We start from the raw sequence: 18,725 nt of genomic DNA, 5'->3' as shown, positions 1-18,725 counted from the left end.
CTGAAACACCCCTCAATGTGACGCACAGTCTCTGTGCCCAGTACTAGTTTTACGTTTCTTTCTGTGAGTTCACACAGTAGATGAGGAAAAGTCAACAGAAACTCGTTCAGAGCTCCGTCTGGGAAAGGTCAAGCCTCTCCAGTCTGTCGCCGCTTCTACAACACACGAGTGACTGTGAGAGAAGCTGCTGAGTGAAGCCTTTCTTCTCATCGATCGTATCAAATGAAGGATCCTCCGATTGTCCGCTGAAGTAAGCGTGATGCCACCTGATTCAGTTTCATCTTTACTGCAGCGCTGCGTTGGATATCTGCGCTCCAAACAAACAAAAAAAAACCGTTTCCCCTCCGCCGAAAAATAAAAGCACAGAACCGGAACTTCCCCTTTTTTTTTAATCACACATCCATCAAATCGTTTCACGACGCTGCAGGAGGTTTGTCTTCGTCAGTGAGGTTTACTCACGATGGTTTAAGACGGGCCTGTAAATATAATAGACGCTTTATACTATAACTCTTCAAATATGTATTCAGTATATATGTGTATCAACGTCACTGATGAAAACAAGCCGTCTTCAGTCTGTTTTTTTTAATAATATGATCTTCATTTTAATTATTAACAGAAATATAAAAGGTGAAAGTTACACTCTGTTGACACGTAGCAGTTTGTTTTATTTCAGAGTGTTGACTTTTAATGGGAATTTCTGGTCCAAGTTTACTTTGAATAAAGAATTGAGTAAACTTAGATTATTTGCATGAGGCTAAATTGATTGACATTAGATTAAAAGGCGTTGGGATGAAAGCGCTCTGCTCCTATTGTTTCCTTTATCTGAGTCCTCTGTAAAGTGCTTTGTTATCACGTCAGCTGTTCTGAGTGTTACTGTAAGAAGGAGGAGGAGGAGGAGGCGCTGCGTCTAGTTTGACCTCCGTATATAAAAACAACCCGCTCTTCTGTGAGATCTTCATTGAGTCGCTTTAGAAACAATGAAGTCCGCCTTTGTTTTACTGGCCTTCTTGGCTGCTTCACAGGGGATTATCAGGTAAGATCCACACACACACACACACACACACACACACACACACACACACACACACACACACACACCTTCACTTAGGATACAAATATAAACATGCTGTTTACCGTATTTTTGAGTCACTAGATGTTAAAAACAGCTTGTGATGAAATTCAGAGCAAATTAGAAGAGTGTCATGAGATTTATTTAAAGAATATTTTATGTGAAGTAATGAAATTAGGAATTTAAGACAGTTTAGAGGTCAAATTAAACAGTGAAAACACGTCTGAAAAACACATTTTATACAGATTGTTGCTTTTTTGTTTTCATTTTCTAGAACCGAGTGATCTTGATTTTATTCTAGTGATTTCATGACTTATTTGATGGCCTTTCTAAAGTTATAAGATTTTAATTTTGTTTCTTTATAAGTGAAAATTCACACAAATCAAGACGTGCGTAATACTTTAAAAAACAACCTAAAGCAGTATTCATATCGTGGTATCACAATTGTTTTGGATACACATTACAAACAGCAATTTTTAAGATGACCATGACGAGGCGTCAAGCATTGACTTGATTCATTTTCTTCATTATGAGACGCTGATTGAATTAGTTACTGAATTAGTAACGGCTGCACCCGTTTGCATTGCTGCCGTCGGTGTGTGAATGAGAGACGACCTGTACATTTGTTTTTTGGATAAAAGCGTTAAAATAAATCCAGCATTTATGATCAGCCCGGCCCTCCGAGACAAACGTTTGACCTTCTCTAGCTCAGAACTCTTTTGTTTGTTTCCCCCGTCCTCCTTCCCCGAATCACTCAGGCTGAAACTGCTTTTTAGGATAAGTTGTGAGCTCTGACATATTCTCAAAGCACGTTTGCGAGCGTGTGCGTCCAGATAACTGTTGGAACTGGCCGTTCAGGATTCCCCTGACGAGAGGGAAGTCAGCCAGGCAGGAGTTGGAGGAGAGAGGCCTGTTCCAAGAGCACAGGAGGAAGTTTCCGTCCGGCCCTGCAGCGGAGCTTCTCCCCATGAAGGAGCAGAGTGTGGTGAACGTGACCTTCGACCCAGACGTGAGTAGCATGTAACCGCTGTGCTCTCTGCCCCCGGTGCGATCATGAAATACATGAACTAAGCAGATAATCTTATTTTGGGCGAAGACGACATACTATGGAGAGATTGGAATCGGGAGTCCACCTCAGATCTTTAAGGTTCTCTTTGACACCGCTTCCTCCGACCTGTGGGTTCCCTCGATGACCTGCGCCAGCTCTGCTTGTGGTGAGTTTAATGATAAAACATCGCGGTGGCCCTGTTTGTGTAACAGGACCACCGAATCGCTTTATGGTTTCAGATGTTAAACTGGTTCACTTCTCTCATTTGATGCAGAGGACGTCTTTGTGTATGAAGCGATGAGATGTACTCTCTGTCAGCTGTTTCTCTCTCTTTCTTGTCACCAGACAAACATTCAAGGTTCAACAGCTCCGCATCCTCCACTTTTCAGGCCGGCACTAAGACTTTCACCATCTCGTATTACAGCGGATACGTGTCAGGGAACACTGGGTATGAACTCATAAAGGTGAGGATAACACATTCACATTACTTTACAGAGTAGAGCGTGTGAAAAAGCAGTGTGTAGCTGGGGCTCCTCGACGCGTTTAAGACGTCTATGAGTTTCTATGCGCGGCTCTAAACTCGTCACATGGTTTCATTAAAGTCCTTTTTTTTTTTTTTTTAAAGTAAAGGATCTGAGTACTTCTTCCACCGCTGCTACATGCAACCATGCAGTGCGTGATCCGCTTCCTATAACGCTCTACGACTTGCACCCCCTAATCAGATAGGCAGCCTCTACGTGGACCACCAGATCTTTGGCCTCACTGAAACGGAGGCAGATCTCCTGGAATTCGTGCCCTGGGACGGGATTCTTGGTTTGGCCTTCCCTGGTTTGTCCCACGAGGGAGGCACACCTTTGTTTAACAACCTATGGAACCAGGGCAAAATCCCCCGCAACATGTTCTCCATGTACATGAGCAGGTGAGGTCACGGACAGAGAAATAACCAAAATGCTGCAAATCTACTACCTGTTGTCCTTGTGCTGTATGGTGGTTTTTTGTTTTTATGAATAGTGCAGTGCTCATTTCCTTAAATGAAAATATCTGTGCCGCTAGTTCTGTAGAGGGCAGCATGTTGATTCTGGGAGGAATGGACTCCTCATATTACACTGGAACCATGAACTGGATCCCCCTGTACAAGGCCACTAACTACTGGAACATCCAAATACAAAGGTAGGATCCTCTTCGGGTCTATGTTGTGTTTTAACACATCAAAATGAACATTACCTGGAGGTCTTCTTCCTGCCTTTGGTGGGTGTAACGGATGCATTTGTTTCCGATGCTTCCTTCGTGTCGCAGCATCACCATCAACGGGAACACCGTTGCGTGTTCTGGGGGTTGTGAAGCATCAGTGGACTCTGGTACTTCTCTTATCGTTGGCCCTGGCCAAGATATTAGCAACATCAACGGTTGGTTGGGAGCCTCCTCCGACTCCAATGGTGACGTGAGTGTTTTTTTTTTAATGTTTTACATTTTTCAGTAAACTGCTCTGGGTTATTAAAAACACGGTAAGATATCGTTGATCTCTCAGGCGATGGTGAGCTGCGGTATCACGAATCTCCTGCCAGACGTTGTGTTCCACATCAACGGCTACAACTTGGCTCTTCCTCCGTCCGCCTACGTCATGCAGGTTTGTGTTTTAACCACTTTCTAAGGCGTACTTACGGAGTTAAGAGTTGTAACTAATGGCTTTATCAATGTAAATACATCCTGTATTAAGAAATTAATAATTTAAGCCACCGTTAAGGAGCAATGTTAGCTTCAGAGAGTCGTGATCGTTTATAAATATGGACAACTTTTGGCTTGCCAGGCTTTGAGAAATATTGTTAGGTAATGTATATTCTCCTCCTGTATAATACGACCCATAACTCAATAATTTATGGCTATTCATAAGGAGATAAATCCATAGCCCTCTGTTATCGGCATGGACGATGAATAGATTATGGTCTGGATGCTCTGCGGCTCGTTTCCAGATGTGAGTGGTTGAAGGAAGGGTCTCATTGTTCAACTACAGAGTTATTATTATTCTTATCATTTGCGTCAATAAGCTGAATAAATACCAGGAACACCTCTCTGTATGGTGCAGTGCAGTTCAGTTACACCACAATCATTCTATAACTTGCAACATGTAAACACTTTATGCAATATTAGAACGTGGTAGAATATTTTCATCAATAAAAAGAAGTATCTTCAGCAGATGTATGTCAGTATTGCAGTATTTCGATACCCTGAGGTGATTCAGCTGATCTTCAGTCCTGCTCTCTCCTCAGTCTGGGTCTGGGTGCAGAACAGGGTTCGCGTCCGGCTCCTGGATCCTGGGTGAGGTCTTCATGCGGCGCTTCTACACCGCCTTCGACGTCAGCAACAACAGGGTGGGCTTTGCTCAGGCTGTGTAAATGAGAGCTGGGCCAGTTTAAAGTAACTCACTTTATATTTTATAGCCATGATTCACTGCAAAACAAAGTATCCTACGCTAGCACTCATATTTGTGAATGAATCTAATAAAACACCTTTCAGACCTTAAGACAAGAATCAACCCAAATGTTTTACTCCAAATATGGATCTGTGCTTTGGTGGCCACTAGATGGCAGAGGACTCAGTGAGTCCTTCACCATTCATGCGATTCTCCTGGGAGTGGCCTGAGGAGAGGATGAGTCATCATACTTAGAATTCAGTCTCTAAAAAACACAGAACCGACCGGCCCGTCATTCATTGTCAACAGGCGGCGGCTCACATTCGTTCTATCTGTGCCCGTGATGTTCAGTGATCTGAGATTGTCTTTAAGCTGCTGCATTTGTTCTAATAATAATCTGTGACTTACTGGGACGTGTCATTCAGCTCTTTTCCTTTTCAACATGTGCACCAACACACAGATCATTAACACTTTTATTGAAGTTATTATTTATATTTTACATATTTATTGATGAAATACTTTTAAACTCAGAAGTTACTGCTGCAGCGCTGCAGTGCATTTTCCAAACGTCTCAATCTAGCTGCACACACCTGGCTGCTGCTGCTGCTGCAGTGGGTAAACATGGTGACATGCAAAAAAAAAATAATAAAAAAAGAACTCTGAATAATGATTCTGCACGGTCATGTAAAGAAATGTGATGTCACATGTTCCGCACAATGATCATGCTTCTTGCTACAACATTAAGAAGACCATTTCAGTTTTTCTCCACTGGAATCTGAGGCCTAAGTTAAGACGTCAAACATCAGGAGGCCGGCGTCATACTGATCCAACTGGCTGTTCTCTCCTGGCAGAGGAGAACACAGATTAGAAGGCTCGCTCTGCTCACAAAGATCCTCGACCCACAAGCCAAATAAGGGTGGAAAAAAAAGCCAGCAGCGTTAGAACGTCGCCAGAAGAAAGTAAGTCAGCAGGTGCAATAAAACACGACTCCCCCGGGCGAACGCTTTCCGCTCCAGAGAGCTGGGAGGTCTCCCGTTTCGCCCCTCGAGTAAACAAGGCCGTGTCGTTAGTGCGATGCAGGAACCGAAGCCGGCTAACAATGGCCCGGCTGAGAAACGATCTCACAGTAAACAGATCTCACAATCGGGTCATCGTCACATCTGTTCTGTCGCATCTGGAGACTCCGGAGTTTGAGGAATAGTTTGCCATTTTGAGGAAACGCATGTATGCTTGGTCACTTTCTTGCAAAAAGTTGATTCACCAAAAAAAAAAAAAAAGCAACTAAGCATATTTCCCAAAAATGTCAAACTATCCCCGTAACTTCTGCGACTGCAGCTCCGTTCCACAGATTCAATGCATTCACCTTTACAGGAACATAACGACATCGTTCACTCTTTGTTGACGTATTTTTTTTTTGCAGTTTATGAAATACAGAAACAGTACAGTAATATACAAGATATAAAGCAGCAAATAATAAAATACAATAAGTCCTTATACAGGATTGCATATATTAAAATACAAGTTTGTGGCCAGTTGTGACCTCAACATACTAACGACAATATAACTAACACTGAACAAGTAGGTTATTAATTCCTAACCTATGACACAGTCTTTGGTTATAAGTAACGTTCGGAGGACAAAGTGAATATGTACAGCATACAGTAGCAATGTCCCCCTTTTGAGAGACATAAGTCAATGGAGGTCCTCGTGACGTAGCTACATGATAATACCAATAAACCGCTGTTATGATGGTTTTCAGTGACGCGTTGGATTAAGGCGTCGATTCACCTAAATTGTCTTTGAAAAAGCACCGTGAGAAGTAACAGTCCCTTCCAAATCAAAGTACGTTTACAGCGCATTGCTACATCTATCATCTGGGATTACTGTGTTTCGTTTATTATTCTATCAGTATGAATAACTACGTTTACATTGTATTATTAGCATTGCTGCTTTGAACTGTGTGACGGTAATTAATCGGCTTTAAGTTCGTGAGAACATCGTCTGTACGGATCTGCTGTCACTTCCTGTTTCATGTAAACTATGGACAGCTTTTTGTTCGACGCCGTTCTAGTTATGATGATAAAATCAACAATTTGAAGGCGTTGCAGCAGCGTGACCGAAAGAAGACGCGTTTTGAAAAACCGCTACCTTTCATTTACAGCTTATCTGCGTCAGGAGAGGCCTGGCTGCACTTCTTGCTGCTATTTCTGACTGTGTTTGTGAGACTGCTGGCCGGCTGGCATTCGCTGATTTGTTGAGGGTTGGGCACTAAAGCATTCAGTAGATGGAACTCGCTCTCAGTTCTTTCCCTGGGGCGATGCTTCCCGGCTGCTATTAACAGTCCAGTGTGACAGGATGTACATTTATGTTAGCAGTCTGAGTTTTTGTTCACGTATCCGTTCTAAACTGGAATCGGGGTCGTAGCATTTATGAACATGATTAAGCTTTTCTTAAAAATAGAGGCTGAACTCTACGACACTGACAGTGGACAGCTTTGTCAACTGTGAATCTCTGCAGACCCCACAGGTTATGAGAATAAGATATGAGAATAAGCTTTAAAAAAAAAAAATGGCATAAATTAGGCCTCAAATGGTTAGAATAAGCAGACATGTTGCAAACAGGAAATCCAAATCGTTGTGTACCAACTAACTCTTGTTACGCAGAAAATAGAAAATAAGATTTCTGTGAATTACAGTAAACGTAAGATGTATCACAAAAGGCTGGGTTAATGATTCTGAATCCCAAATGATTTAAAATAGACTTGAATACAAATAAATATTCAAAAGAAAGCGCCTCAACAGAAGCTCAGTTACTGCAAACACACACACACACACACACACATTATGAATTGACTCACACTCAAATCAGAAAAAAATACCGATAAATAAAATTGCATAAGAGTAATCCTTTCAGCATCATCTCCCGTAAAAAGGCCGACAAAACCAAAACCGGAATGTAAAACACAGCATACATTTTAAACACCTCGCAGTGATAATTAGGTGAGCTCTGCAAGCTCTGCATAAAAATAGCTTCTCTTTTCAAGCAGCAACTTTTGTCCGACATCTTTAAAACTTCCAATCTTTGCTGAGTCATGATCCCCAGTGCATAAGAGCAGCCTCAGTTTAAGCCCGCTGTTTCCTCTGAGTCACTAGCGCTAAGAGTTACTATTTCTTTATTTCTTTTGAGGGACTCGCATTCTTATGTGCATAACAATTTGTTGCAGGGCCAGCCAATGGTTTCCTGTAAAAGTGACACTATTCAAAACATTAAGAGCATTCGTTGCACTTATTTTAAAGACAATTTAAGTGAAGCAATATAACAAACAATTGCTATCCTGTGCGACAACTGAGCGATAAATGCAATCATCAAAAATATTTTAGGTCACAAATGATTCTAACCACATTCCTCTGCATTATCAGAATGTTTGGCGGCGTTTCTAAATATTTTTTTTGTTAAAATCAAGACATTGCTCTGACAGCATATCTATTATCAACAGTACATGCCGTCAGCTGTGAAAGACAACTAAAGCTTTAACTTTTGAACCTTGCACACATTCAAAGCACAGATTCCTTTGTGCAACAGCTCACCCTCCGAGCGATGCCGCCGACTTTCACACCACCATGGGCGTATCGGAGCACACGGAGCTGACGGACTCTGCGTCAGACCTCCTTCTCTCCCTGTTGTCCCCCTGCCACTCCTCGTCTTCCTCGCCTATCGGGTTCAACCTCCCATTCTGCTCCAGCAGGTCCTTGGGTTGCAGAAAGGCTCCGTGTTTGTTGGCGAAGCCTCCGCCTTCCACCCCCTCTTGCCCCGCCTCCGCGTGTGCGCGAGATATGCTAACAGTTGAAGAGCGGAGGCTGCCTCTGGGGTCACTTTTCTCCAGACCCTGACCTGGACAACAAGCGGAGCGGCAAGGTGTGAGATAGAGGTAGATGAGGACCATAACTAAACTGACCAGACATCCTATGAGGGTGGTGTAGGCTGTTTTTAGGTTCTCCAGCCCCCCGTTGTCGGTGGAATTGAACACCATCACGGTTACATACAGTGTCTCATTGAGGGATTCGCCGGTGGCATAGCAGGTGTAGACCCCAGAGTCCTCCACATTCAGGGGCCCAATCTGGAGACTGCCATCTTCAGTGCGCATCAAAGCGGTCTTGTTTGCTCGAGGTACCGGGATGTTTCCAGGTAGCACCCAGCTCTTCGTCATGTTCCTCTCCCTGGTGTCACAGTCCAGGATTAGGAACTGCTCCAGGAAGGCTTTTTTGTCCACAGCCGTGACCTCACTGCAGTTCAAATACACCTTGTTCAGATCCAGTATGGCAATTTTCTCTTTCTGCTGGCCGGGTAAGACACAAGTGTGGCTGCCTCTGAAGTCCGTGGCAGAGCTGAGCTCCTTGAGGTACCAGCGTGCCACCATTTCATGCACCTCACAGCTGCAGGGCAGAGGGTTGTTGTGGAAGTACAGGCCATTCGTGATCCAGGCGGGCAGAGCCTGAAGTTCATTGAGGGGCAGGGCTTTGATTCGATTAGAGGACACATCCAGCAGTCTAAGGGAGTCCAGGCGGCTCCGCTCCTTCACCAGCTCCAAGGGGAAGCGTGAGATCTGGTTGTGGCTCAGGTAGAGCCTCTGCAGGCTGTTGAGACCAGAGAAGGCGGTGCGATCTATCTGAGAGATGCGGTTGCTGTAAAGCAGCAGCACCTCCAGGTGCTCGAGCGGCTCAAAAATGAACTCGTCCAGCTGGCGGATGCAATTCGAGGAAAGGTCCAGGTATTGAAGCTTTTTCACGTTCGCAAAGGCCTCAGAGGAGAGGAAGGTGAGGCCGTTGTGGCTCAGAAGCAGGCTGTGTAGTCTGCCGAGTGGGACGGGGGTCCACTCGGCACGTAGCCTGGTGATGGTGTTGAAGCTAAGGTCCAGAACGGCTGTGTATTGTGGGAGACTGATGGGAACGTTGGTTAGGTTCATCTTGGAGCAGCTGACGATGTTACTGGCACAGACACAAGTCTGGTGGCAGTCCAGAGGGCTTCCTATTAATTGGCCACTGACTCTTACTGTTGGCAACAATAAAGCCAGAGGTAGAACTGTGATGAAGCTCCTTCCTCTGAACACCGCTTCAGTAGCACCATGGGAAATCCAGAGCGACCCCCCCATGGTGTCAGGGTTATAGACTACAGCAGTCTGGGTGTCTTCTAGTCTTCGGAGGAGATCCGTGGAGCTGTATGGATAACGAGATCAATAAATCAGCACAGTTTTAACGGAGGATCAAAATGAATAATATTTTGTCCTTAATGCTCACTGCATCTCACGCTCTAATGCACCCAGGGGTGCATTTCAGAAGCTCTTCACTAGACACCTGCTTTGAATGTTATCAGCTGATTGAATGGAGGATATAAGCGGTTGTCAGCCTCAGAGATATGGGTTAGAAGGAGCCTGTTACACCTACTAGTAGGTTCTGGAGGCCGTTATCATCGATTCACATAGTTGATCACCAATACGGATACAAGAAGATGCTAGAAACCATAGTAAGTATGACAGGAGCGATGGATGGCTCAAACAAACACAGAACTTTGACGCTGAAGACCGCTGTTCGAGTCCTGTGCATGAATGTATAAAGAGAGCTGGATACAGCATTAGAGGCGGGGCCCCGTTCATTTCAGTGAAAGCTGCTCGGTGATGCTTGAAGCCCAAAAAAATGGAACTGCTGGGTATAAAATTACCCGAATCTTCTGCGTCCTGGGACCAGATGTCTCTTTCGCGATGTCAGCTGTTTGAGGCAACACTTGATGGGCCTTGAAGTTGTAATTCCACACTTTGGCCACTATGTCAAATTGGCTTCAAAAGCCTTCAGCTCGTCTTTGCGAAAACTTAAGTAAGCTTCACCGCCTGAGTCGCTAACCTCAACCATCTCAAAGGCTACCATCTAGACAGGACCCGGGCTGGGGGGCAGATGTTGATTTATTTAAATTAACTTTATTATATGTAAGTTACGTAACAAGCATACTTATTTTTTTATAATAATAAATATATATTTTTATATATATATTTATATATTATAATTTTGTATCTTTTCCTAAACCTACCCAAGTAGCGTTGTTGTCTGAACCTAAAGTTGTTTCAATTCACAACATTAAGTTTCACTTTCACAACGTGCTCGTGCAATGTGGCCCGTCTGCAGCGTTTCGATAACGCCCATTGACAATGACATGGGTGCACCAGATGGTTCAAAAGGTTACGGATGATAATCCGAAAAAATGTCGTCATAACGCAATTGATGAATTTGCGAAATTAATCTCGGCATCATATAAATAAAAAAGCATTCTATAGATATCCGGAAATATTATGAACATGCTGCAGTTTGCGTGATCCTCCTCCTCCTGCGATCATCATCAAATCTCCTCACTGAGTCAGAGACATTGGTCCCAGGCAGGCTGAGGTGTCCCGCCCGCTAGTTTCCTTTACCTTTTTTGTCGGTTTCAAAAGATCCCGAGGAGAAAAAAAAAACCAGAGGGCAGTCTTCAACAGTCCGGTCCTGGAGGCGATCCGCTACAGGACGGTCTCCATCCTCTTCATCACAGCAGCAAGCGATCGCACAAGAACGCACAGAATGACCGGAAATCAGTGCGGTCCGCACCGAGGAGGAAATGCAGCCATGTGATAGTTGATCTGAGGGGCGCAAGCAGCAGAGCAGGGGGTGTGTCCCTGTCCCTCTCGGCATGTATAAGTAATAGACTATATAAGGCTACACTTCACCCTCAGATGGTCAGGTGCTCTGTTGTTAAGCTCACAGACATAACAGCAACATGTCATGATAAATGATGATTTCCATGCAGTGTGGTAAACATCTGGGACTGAACTGTCTTTGAGACAGATCGATGCAGGCTGCTTTTCCCCCTGTTGGTTCATTTCTTATCCCCACGCAGTTTCTCAATTACATCATTATATTTTTCCATCATCGCGGTGCCTCTTTCTTAAGACACAGGGGAGACCTCGGGGGATGATGTCATTTCTCCCCCCACTTATGTCCCATTCGGTGCGACGCTGTCTTTAATGATGAAGCCCTGCCCGTGTGGTTCGTCTTCATCACGCTGGCGAAGGACGGGGCAGACGTGTGTGGAACTGCAGCTGCAGCAGTCTTTAAGGCAGGACGTGATGTGCATGCAGCAGTGTGCCACGGATCAATATCAGCAAAGTTGTTAAATGAATAGCTGAGGGTCTTGTCCCGTGAGCTTTTAATACAGTACGCTTCATTACAGCAGTACGATGTATACACGATGCCGCAGCTCGTACCGTTTATTTAAATGATATAATTCAGACTCTTTCCACCTTGAGTTGACCGGCCTGTCTTTGTTGGAGTTTATATTATCTTTAAGCTCTGGGTTTGGTCTTCACCACCTCTTGAGGGAAATATCTGGCTCTTTTGTTGCTAAATGCTACACTATGTTCACCATCTAGTGTCTGGTCTGCTGTTTAGTGCTGATCAGGTATTGAACTTGGGTTTTTAGGGCTTTTTGTGTTGTGGCCAACAGCTAAACAATGAGCTGAAACTCTCCATAAAGTCTCCATAAAGCAGAGCGACGCTGCCGATTCAAACGACCCCTTTCACATGGTCACTTGATACATTGTTTTCTTTTATAAAAATGTTGATTATAGTTGCTTTAAAATTGGATTTTGACACAAGAACCCAAGATTAGATAATAAACCAGGTCCAACAGTACATTAAGGTCCTTGTCACAGAAGTGGATATTGTCCTGAATTGGATTATCTCAACCCAGGTGACACAAAGTTAGCCCTCTGTGGTCCCATGCAGAGACACCAGCTGGCCAAGGATATGGTTTATACATAGTCCAGAGCACATTTACTGCAACTAAACCGGCTCCACTCATTGTGTCGATGAGATAACTTGCAATGCAGTAAGGACGACTCAACACACATCACATAGAAGGTTACATTTGATATCAGGAAGTAGGCAGGGAATTTAGCATGCAGGACACAATAGAACAAAATCAACATGAAAGGCTATAAAGTAGCGCTGCAGTAGCACGGCGACACACTGAAAAGGACAAGAGGAATGGCAGAACACACACGCCGGGACTGTGATTGGAGTCTAAAAGCTGAAGAAGGTGAAAAGGGCAACGATGCAGAAGTCAACATGACAGACGACCGTCCAGCTCACGTGCATTAAAACACCCTGTTATCAATCTTCTGAGCGCAAGGTCGAAGCGCAGAGACGCCCTCACATGAGAAGTCACGTGAGGATTAAACGGTCCACAGGTCTGGTTGCTATAGCTGCCAAGGGGAGGAGGTGATGGAGGAGAAAGACAACAATGTGCAGTGTGAAGCGATTGTCGTGTAACGGGGCGAAGAGAGTGAACGCAGAAGGGACCTCGTTACGTCAGCGGGGAGCAGAAAGTTCATCGGGCAGCACTCGACGTTGACGTGCGAGTCTGTGACTAAAAGCATTAAACTGGGGTTTTGGACAAGATTTCAATGGTGGCTCGAGTCACACTGTGAGTGTCCACTTACAGGACAATGCTGCATCCTGTGAAAAGAAATAATCAACAGGCCAAAATACTACATAATAATTAAACCTACCTTTGATGTGAACAATCTGCAGAATTGGCTGAAAAGTTCTACTCAAAGCTAACTTGTTAACTTGTAAAGGAAATTAAGTCATACAATTCATACTCAGTTTTTAATGCCATCATGGTCAAATGCTATATTTAGCCTGTCCTTCTGTCTCACACACCCTTTTATATTTCACAATGGATAAGATCCAAAGCTTTTCAGGGATGCGATGAATGCGTCAAAACTTGGATAATGATAAAAGTTGCACAAATAAACTCTTACAAATGGCTTAAAATCGGCCTGAAACCGTCATGACCTTCTGGAGAATGCTGTGTAAGGATCAGCTCATGGAGTGCTGCAACTTCATTACAGGAATATTATTTGATATTATCATCATTAAAGGTGCATTATACGAGATTCTATTGCCTCTCCACGTGTCTCCTGAGCTGGCGTCTTACAGCTAACGATGCTAACAGCGGTAAAGAAGCACACTGCAGTAAACCTGCTGACAGAGCTAACAGTGTTAGCCTGAGGGGGAACTAGAGGATTGGTGCTACTCCTCTACATTCCTCCACTTTATCTTTTGCAAGTTGTTTGCTGCTATATCAACACTCTGAATGTCGTGTATATATTACTTTAATCTTTAGGTCAGATGACTTTAGGGGTCCCTGCTTACATCCTCTTCCAAGTTAGTTTGCGTTACATTGAGGATTTGTGGGTGAATTTCTAAGAGATGTAGAGGACACCTTTTCAATTTTTGATCTTTTTTTAATCCTAAATACTGCTGCAGTTTGTGCGTCATCAAACGCAACGCCCTTCATTCAGGGTCAGAATCCAACTGTTCTTATGCTGGAGCAGCTGAGCATTATGGGAAAGTGTAAAGCGTGCTGTATCGAGTGTAAATTGAAAAGAAAAATAATGATTCATTTAGAGTTAGCTCTTTTGTTATTTTAGAGAGGTTTTTAGTCTACGACATGAGAGAATTGTCTGAACCTACAAAACAACATTTAGCCTATAGTTACTTATTTTAAAACCTGAAAGTAACCAAATATAGAAATACATGGCTTTCACTACACTACAAAAACATATACCATGATGATTACTTGAGCTGTTCAGGCGCAGTGCATCTGCAAACGCCACTGTATAATGTGACATGGGCCTCAGTAGCAGTAATTACCCATCATTACCACAGAAATACACACTCACACACACACACACACACACACACACACACACACACACACACATGAAAACAGGCACATTATGCCACTTCTGCCAGCTGCTATGATGCAGGGAATGTGGCCTTCTGGAATTTAAAATTCGGAATTACGATATACTCAGATCTCAGATCCCCAAAAAAGGGGTCAATAAATCCCATAAAACAATCAAATCCAAGAGTACAAACAATGTAAAAGAATATATCTTCTCCCTCTGTACCATAGACCTCCATTGCTGTCCAAAGAACATGTAAATGAGTCACATTGACTCCGTAGCTTATTGCTGTAAATGCTCACAAGCTTCCCAAATAGTATTACTCCACTGTTGAAAATAGTCCCCAACAAACACCATTTAGCCTGAGTAACAGTTGCAAAAAAACTATAGTGCCCAGCTGTTTTAGAAAATGACTTTCTTAATAAAAACGAATGCAATATTTGTGGCCTGTTGTCGGAGCGAATGGGCTTGAAGCTGAGAGCCGCATCCAGGTTGGAGAAGTTGTGACGTCTGAGAGATTGATTACTGTTTGCTGTTTAAGTTGCTTTTATGGGATTTGTTGACAAAAACCACCCTTATCCTTATCTATCTATCTTATTTATTGATGAAGACAATCTTCACAAAGGACATAACTGATAAAGCCTTTTCTTGAACAAAATCGCAGTTATGAATTCCACAGTTACAGTCTCTCTCTGGGGAATGCAGTATTTCATTATTGTCTCTCGGCAGTTGTGGTTTCTTTTTGTTTCTGAAACGACGTTCATAAGGCTGATTCAACCTGATGGCCGTTTGCTCTGGGAGTATCAGGTAGCGGGGTTGATTTCGGCAGAATAGACGCGTTCCTCTCTCTGGAGATGTATCGTTCTCTCTTGTGAATTATGGATGAGGAAAGCTCTGGGGCAGCGGCAGCATGTTGTGGCAATATTCAATCCGGCACACGACGCTCCGTCCGCTGGATGACATCAACGTCTTTTCTCAAAAAGAGCTGAAATAATAACGGATGCAATCGTTTTGTAAGAACTGATACTAGACCTGTTGCTATTGTTACTGTCAGGGTGATGAGCAGGAATAATATATTTAGATCATGATATAAACTGATGTGATGCTTTCATATGTATCATGCATGTTTGGAAATACAGTACAATAAATACAAGTTTTGAATAATCCTTGTATAGTTATTGAGATTCTTATGTACTTCGGTGTTGATTTGCAGGCAATCAACAGGCTAATGTAACTGAGACTAATGCTAATAGACAATAGATTAAAGCTATATCACGCATGAGTGCATGATGTATGAAAAATGCATATTTTTGCAGTTATGGGGTTTTAGTTGCATATTTTGTCGTCAGACTTTTTTCTTTTCAGGCTCATTTTCCTCACTGAAGGATCTGCAGTAACTCTATTCCAGTAATGTGTCAGATGTACCACACACCGGAATTCATTCACAAAGCCACAGAGAGAATAGATGAACAAATGAATAAAGCCCTCATGAGAAAATAACAGCATAACAAGAACATTTACATCGTTTCTTTGTATTAGAGAGGAACAAATAGGGGTTTGTATCATCCTGCGCACACAACATATGATTTTAGACGTAAAAATGTATCCAAATCTGCGCCAAAACCCAGCAATAAAATCCTATTTTACAGTAGTGAAACATTATTATGATCTTTTAATGTTTGGCAGGTGACTCCATGTGTTTCTATGTGATGTGCTTGTCCTATATGTCTCAATATTGCCTGTTTATTTACACGGTAGCTAGGTGTTCAGGATGATTTGTCTGGTTACAACTGTATAGCACAGTTGTGTTCCGGTACATGCATGTTCAAATGAGCTTTTCCTGATGCGAATAAGTGCATGAGGCTATTTATAATAATGCATTACCAAAACAGGTGCTAGAGATATAACGGCTGAAGCAGGCAGCTAGTGCACAACATAATGGACACACTGCCACCATCTGGCACAGCCGGCATGTTCAGGGTGCCTGATCCAGAGGCAGGGTTTTGCTGAAACTGAACCCCATCCTAAACACAGGCTGTTATCCAGACAACTCGGTATATCTGCTCCTTGCAGCAGACTTCATGCCAGCAATGATTGACAGACTAAGAGCAGCATGTCTAATTAGTTTAAACACATATTTTTTGGTTGGGAAATTTTTCTTCCTGCACTCATTTTGGCTGCTAAAGGCCTCATAGCCATAAACGCGCCCTCATGCATTTTGTTGGAACAGATTATGAAGCAGAGAGCATGAAATATGACACGTGCTTTTAGCTCAACACTTACTACGAATCTCTTGCTCTCCAGAAACTTATGGAGAATCAGATCATAAATTCTGACTGAAAGAACCAAAAACAACGAGCACATTGTCAATCACTTGGACTCACTTTATCTATGATGAAGTTCTTTTGTAAATGCAGAACTTCACAGAATCATTTGAACGGTGAAGGACTTTAGTCTCTTTGTTGTTTTGTCAGATCGTCATCATTGCTGTTCAGTGTCGTGTTACCTGTCTGTTACCTGTCTGTTACCTGTCTGTTACCTGTCTGCTGCCTGTCTGTTACCTGTCTGTTACCTGTCTGTTACCTGTCTGCTGCCTGTCTGTTACCTGTCTGCTGCCTGTCTGTTACCTGTCTGTTGCCTGTCTGCTGCCTGTCTGTTACCTGTCTGTTACCTGTCTGCTGCCTGTCTGTTACCTGTCTGCTGCCTGTCTGTTACCTGTCTGTTACCTGTCTGCTGCCTGTCTGTTACCTGTCTGCTGCCTGTCTGTTACCTGTCTGTTGCCTGTCTGCTGCCTGTCTGTTACCTGTCTGTTACCTGTCTGTTGCCTGTCTGTTGCCTGTCTGCTGCCTGTCTGTTACCTGTCTGTTACCTGTCTGTTACCTGTCTGTTACCTGTCTGTTGCCTGTCTGTTGCCTGTCTGTTGCCTGTCTGTTACCTGTCTGTTACCTGTCTGTTGCCTGTCTGTTGCCTGTCTGTTACCTGTCTGTTGCCTGTCTGTTGCCTGTCTGCTGCCTGTCTGTTACCTGTCTGTTGCCTGTCTGTTACCTGTCTGTTGCCTGTCTGTTGCCTGTCTGCTGCCTGTCTGTTACCTGTCTGTTGCCTGTCTGCTACCTGTCTGTTACCTGTCTGTTATCTGTCTTTCTCACTGCCATCTGGGCTCTTGACCGCTGTGAGCTTTTTGAAAATAAATACCTCAATTCATCTTGCTGTCTCCTCGTCTGTCTGTCTGCATTTGGGTTCCTGCTTCCCTGCATTACCAATTGTGACAAATGGACTGAATTGCAGTCGTTGGCGCCAAACTTTCTAAATTCAAAGAGCTCCTTCAAATTGAGATTTTTGGATCGTTAAAGACGAAACTGCACCACCGTCATACCAAAAACAATACGTTTATGTTGATGAAAAGCATCCTTTTGCATCGTAGCAGTTATCTGCCGGAAAATATAATTCAATGCATACTAATTCCAGAGGAAAAACCTTTACTGCATCATGGTGATTCAGAGAAAAAACAGCAACATTATGAATGACTCAGAGCATCATGTATGATTTCCAATGCGCAATATACATAAAGCTCCAGGCTGGTGAATGGAAGCTTAACAAGCAGCGCTTTTAGTCGACTAATCAATTAGTTGACAGAAAAACAAATTTTTACAATAGATTGATTGTTAAAAGTTATTAAAAAATGGCATAAAATGCTGTTTTCTGCCTCTAAACTATGGAGATTTCCTGCTTTTCTTTGTTTTATCATGAATTGAATATATTTGGGATTTGGACAAAGAAATCAAAGACATTTGAAGAAATCCTCTTGGACATTTGTCACTAGATTGCCTGATATTGTATACAGGATATAATCTGCAGACTATTTCGTGGACGAAACAAACCGTTAGTTGCGTCCACAATACAAACGAGTGAGCCCAACAGATCCGATCCTGCCTCAGACACACACAGCGACTGTCTCATACTTGTCTCTCCAATGCATCGCTTCACCCTTTACCTCCAGTAGCATCACTCATCACTCCAACTCGTTTACGTGGAAGCTGAGCGATGTGACAGATGCTTGTTAGTAAGGTACAGTGTGTTAGCCGTTTGTGAAGAATCTCTCCTTCATGTCAGCTGGTGTAGAAGCTTGACTGAACGACCTCTTTTGTGCTTTTTGCTTTGATGTTGTTTAAACACAGAGCTGCTTAATGTTCTCCCATGCCTCGGCACACCCGTGCTAAATGTGCATTTGAATTGGAGTTGATTGTTTGTGTAGGTTTGCGGTAATTATGTTTTTTTTTTTTTTTTGGTAAATGCGATGGCATTATGTTATTTCTGAGTGCGTATCTATGGGTGGTTATTATTGGCAGTCGGAGCTCTCTGGGGTTAGTGCGGCGTCCTTTTGCTATTTCTGAGTGCGAATGCGGAGTCTATTTTCAAGGTTGCC

At 43.2% G+C, this 18,725-nt stretch overlaps 2 protein-coding genes across 2 annotated transcripts; one reads left to right on the top strand and one right to left on the bottom strand.

The window, feature by feature from the left end:
- The first annotated feature begins 871 nt into the window (after nucleotides 1-871).
- Nucleotides 872-4,935, top strand: LOC137873657 (pepsin A-like). Its single transcript, XM_068711964.1, has 9 exons — nucleotides 872-1,033; nucleotides 1,928-2,078; nucleotides 2,166-2,283; nucleotides 2,463-2,581; nucleotides 2,840-3,036; nucleotides 3,171-3,287; nucleotides 3,414-3,558; nucleotides 3,646-3,744; nucleotides 4,385-4,935. Exons 1-9 carry the CDS (start codon nucleotides 978-980, stop codon nucleotides 4,508-4,510), a joined length of 1,128 nt encoding a protein of 375 aa, XP_068568065.1. The 5' UTR covers nucleotides 872-977; the 3' UTR covers nucleotides 4,511-4,935.
- Nucleotides 4,936-4,986: 51 nt separating this feature from the next.
- On the bottom strand, nucleotides 4,987-11,140 carry LOC137873656 (amphoterin-induced protein 1-like). The gene is made up of 2 exons (XM_068711963.1): nucleotides 10,985-11,140; nucleotides 4,987-9,740 (listed from the first exon to the last, which is right to left on the bottom strand). The coding sequence occupies exon 2, from the start codon at nucleotides 9,674-9,676 to the stop codon at nucleotides 8,138-8,140; it is 1,539 nt and encodes a 512-aa protein (XP_068568064.1). The 5' UTR covers nucleotides 9,677-9,740; nucleotides 10,985-11,140; the 3' UTR covers nucleotides 4,987-8,137.
- Between the last annotated feature and the right edge of the window lie 7,585 nt (nucleotides 11,141-18,725).

The sequence above is a fragment of the Cebidichthys violaceus genome, unplaced genomic scaffold (genome assembly GCF_023349555.1).
Source record: "Cebidichthys violaceus isolate CVI_PGR_0920_01 unplaced genomic scaffold, fCebVio1.0.p SCAF_17, whole genome shotgun sequence".
NCBI lineage: Eukaryota > Metazoa > Chordata > Actinopteri > Perciformes > Stichaeidae > Cebidichthys > Cebidichthys violaceus.
This window is presented reverse-complemented; position numbering and strand designations above follow the sequence as displayed.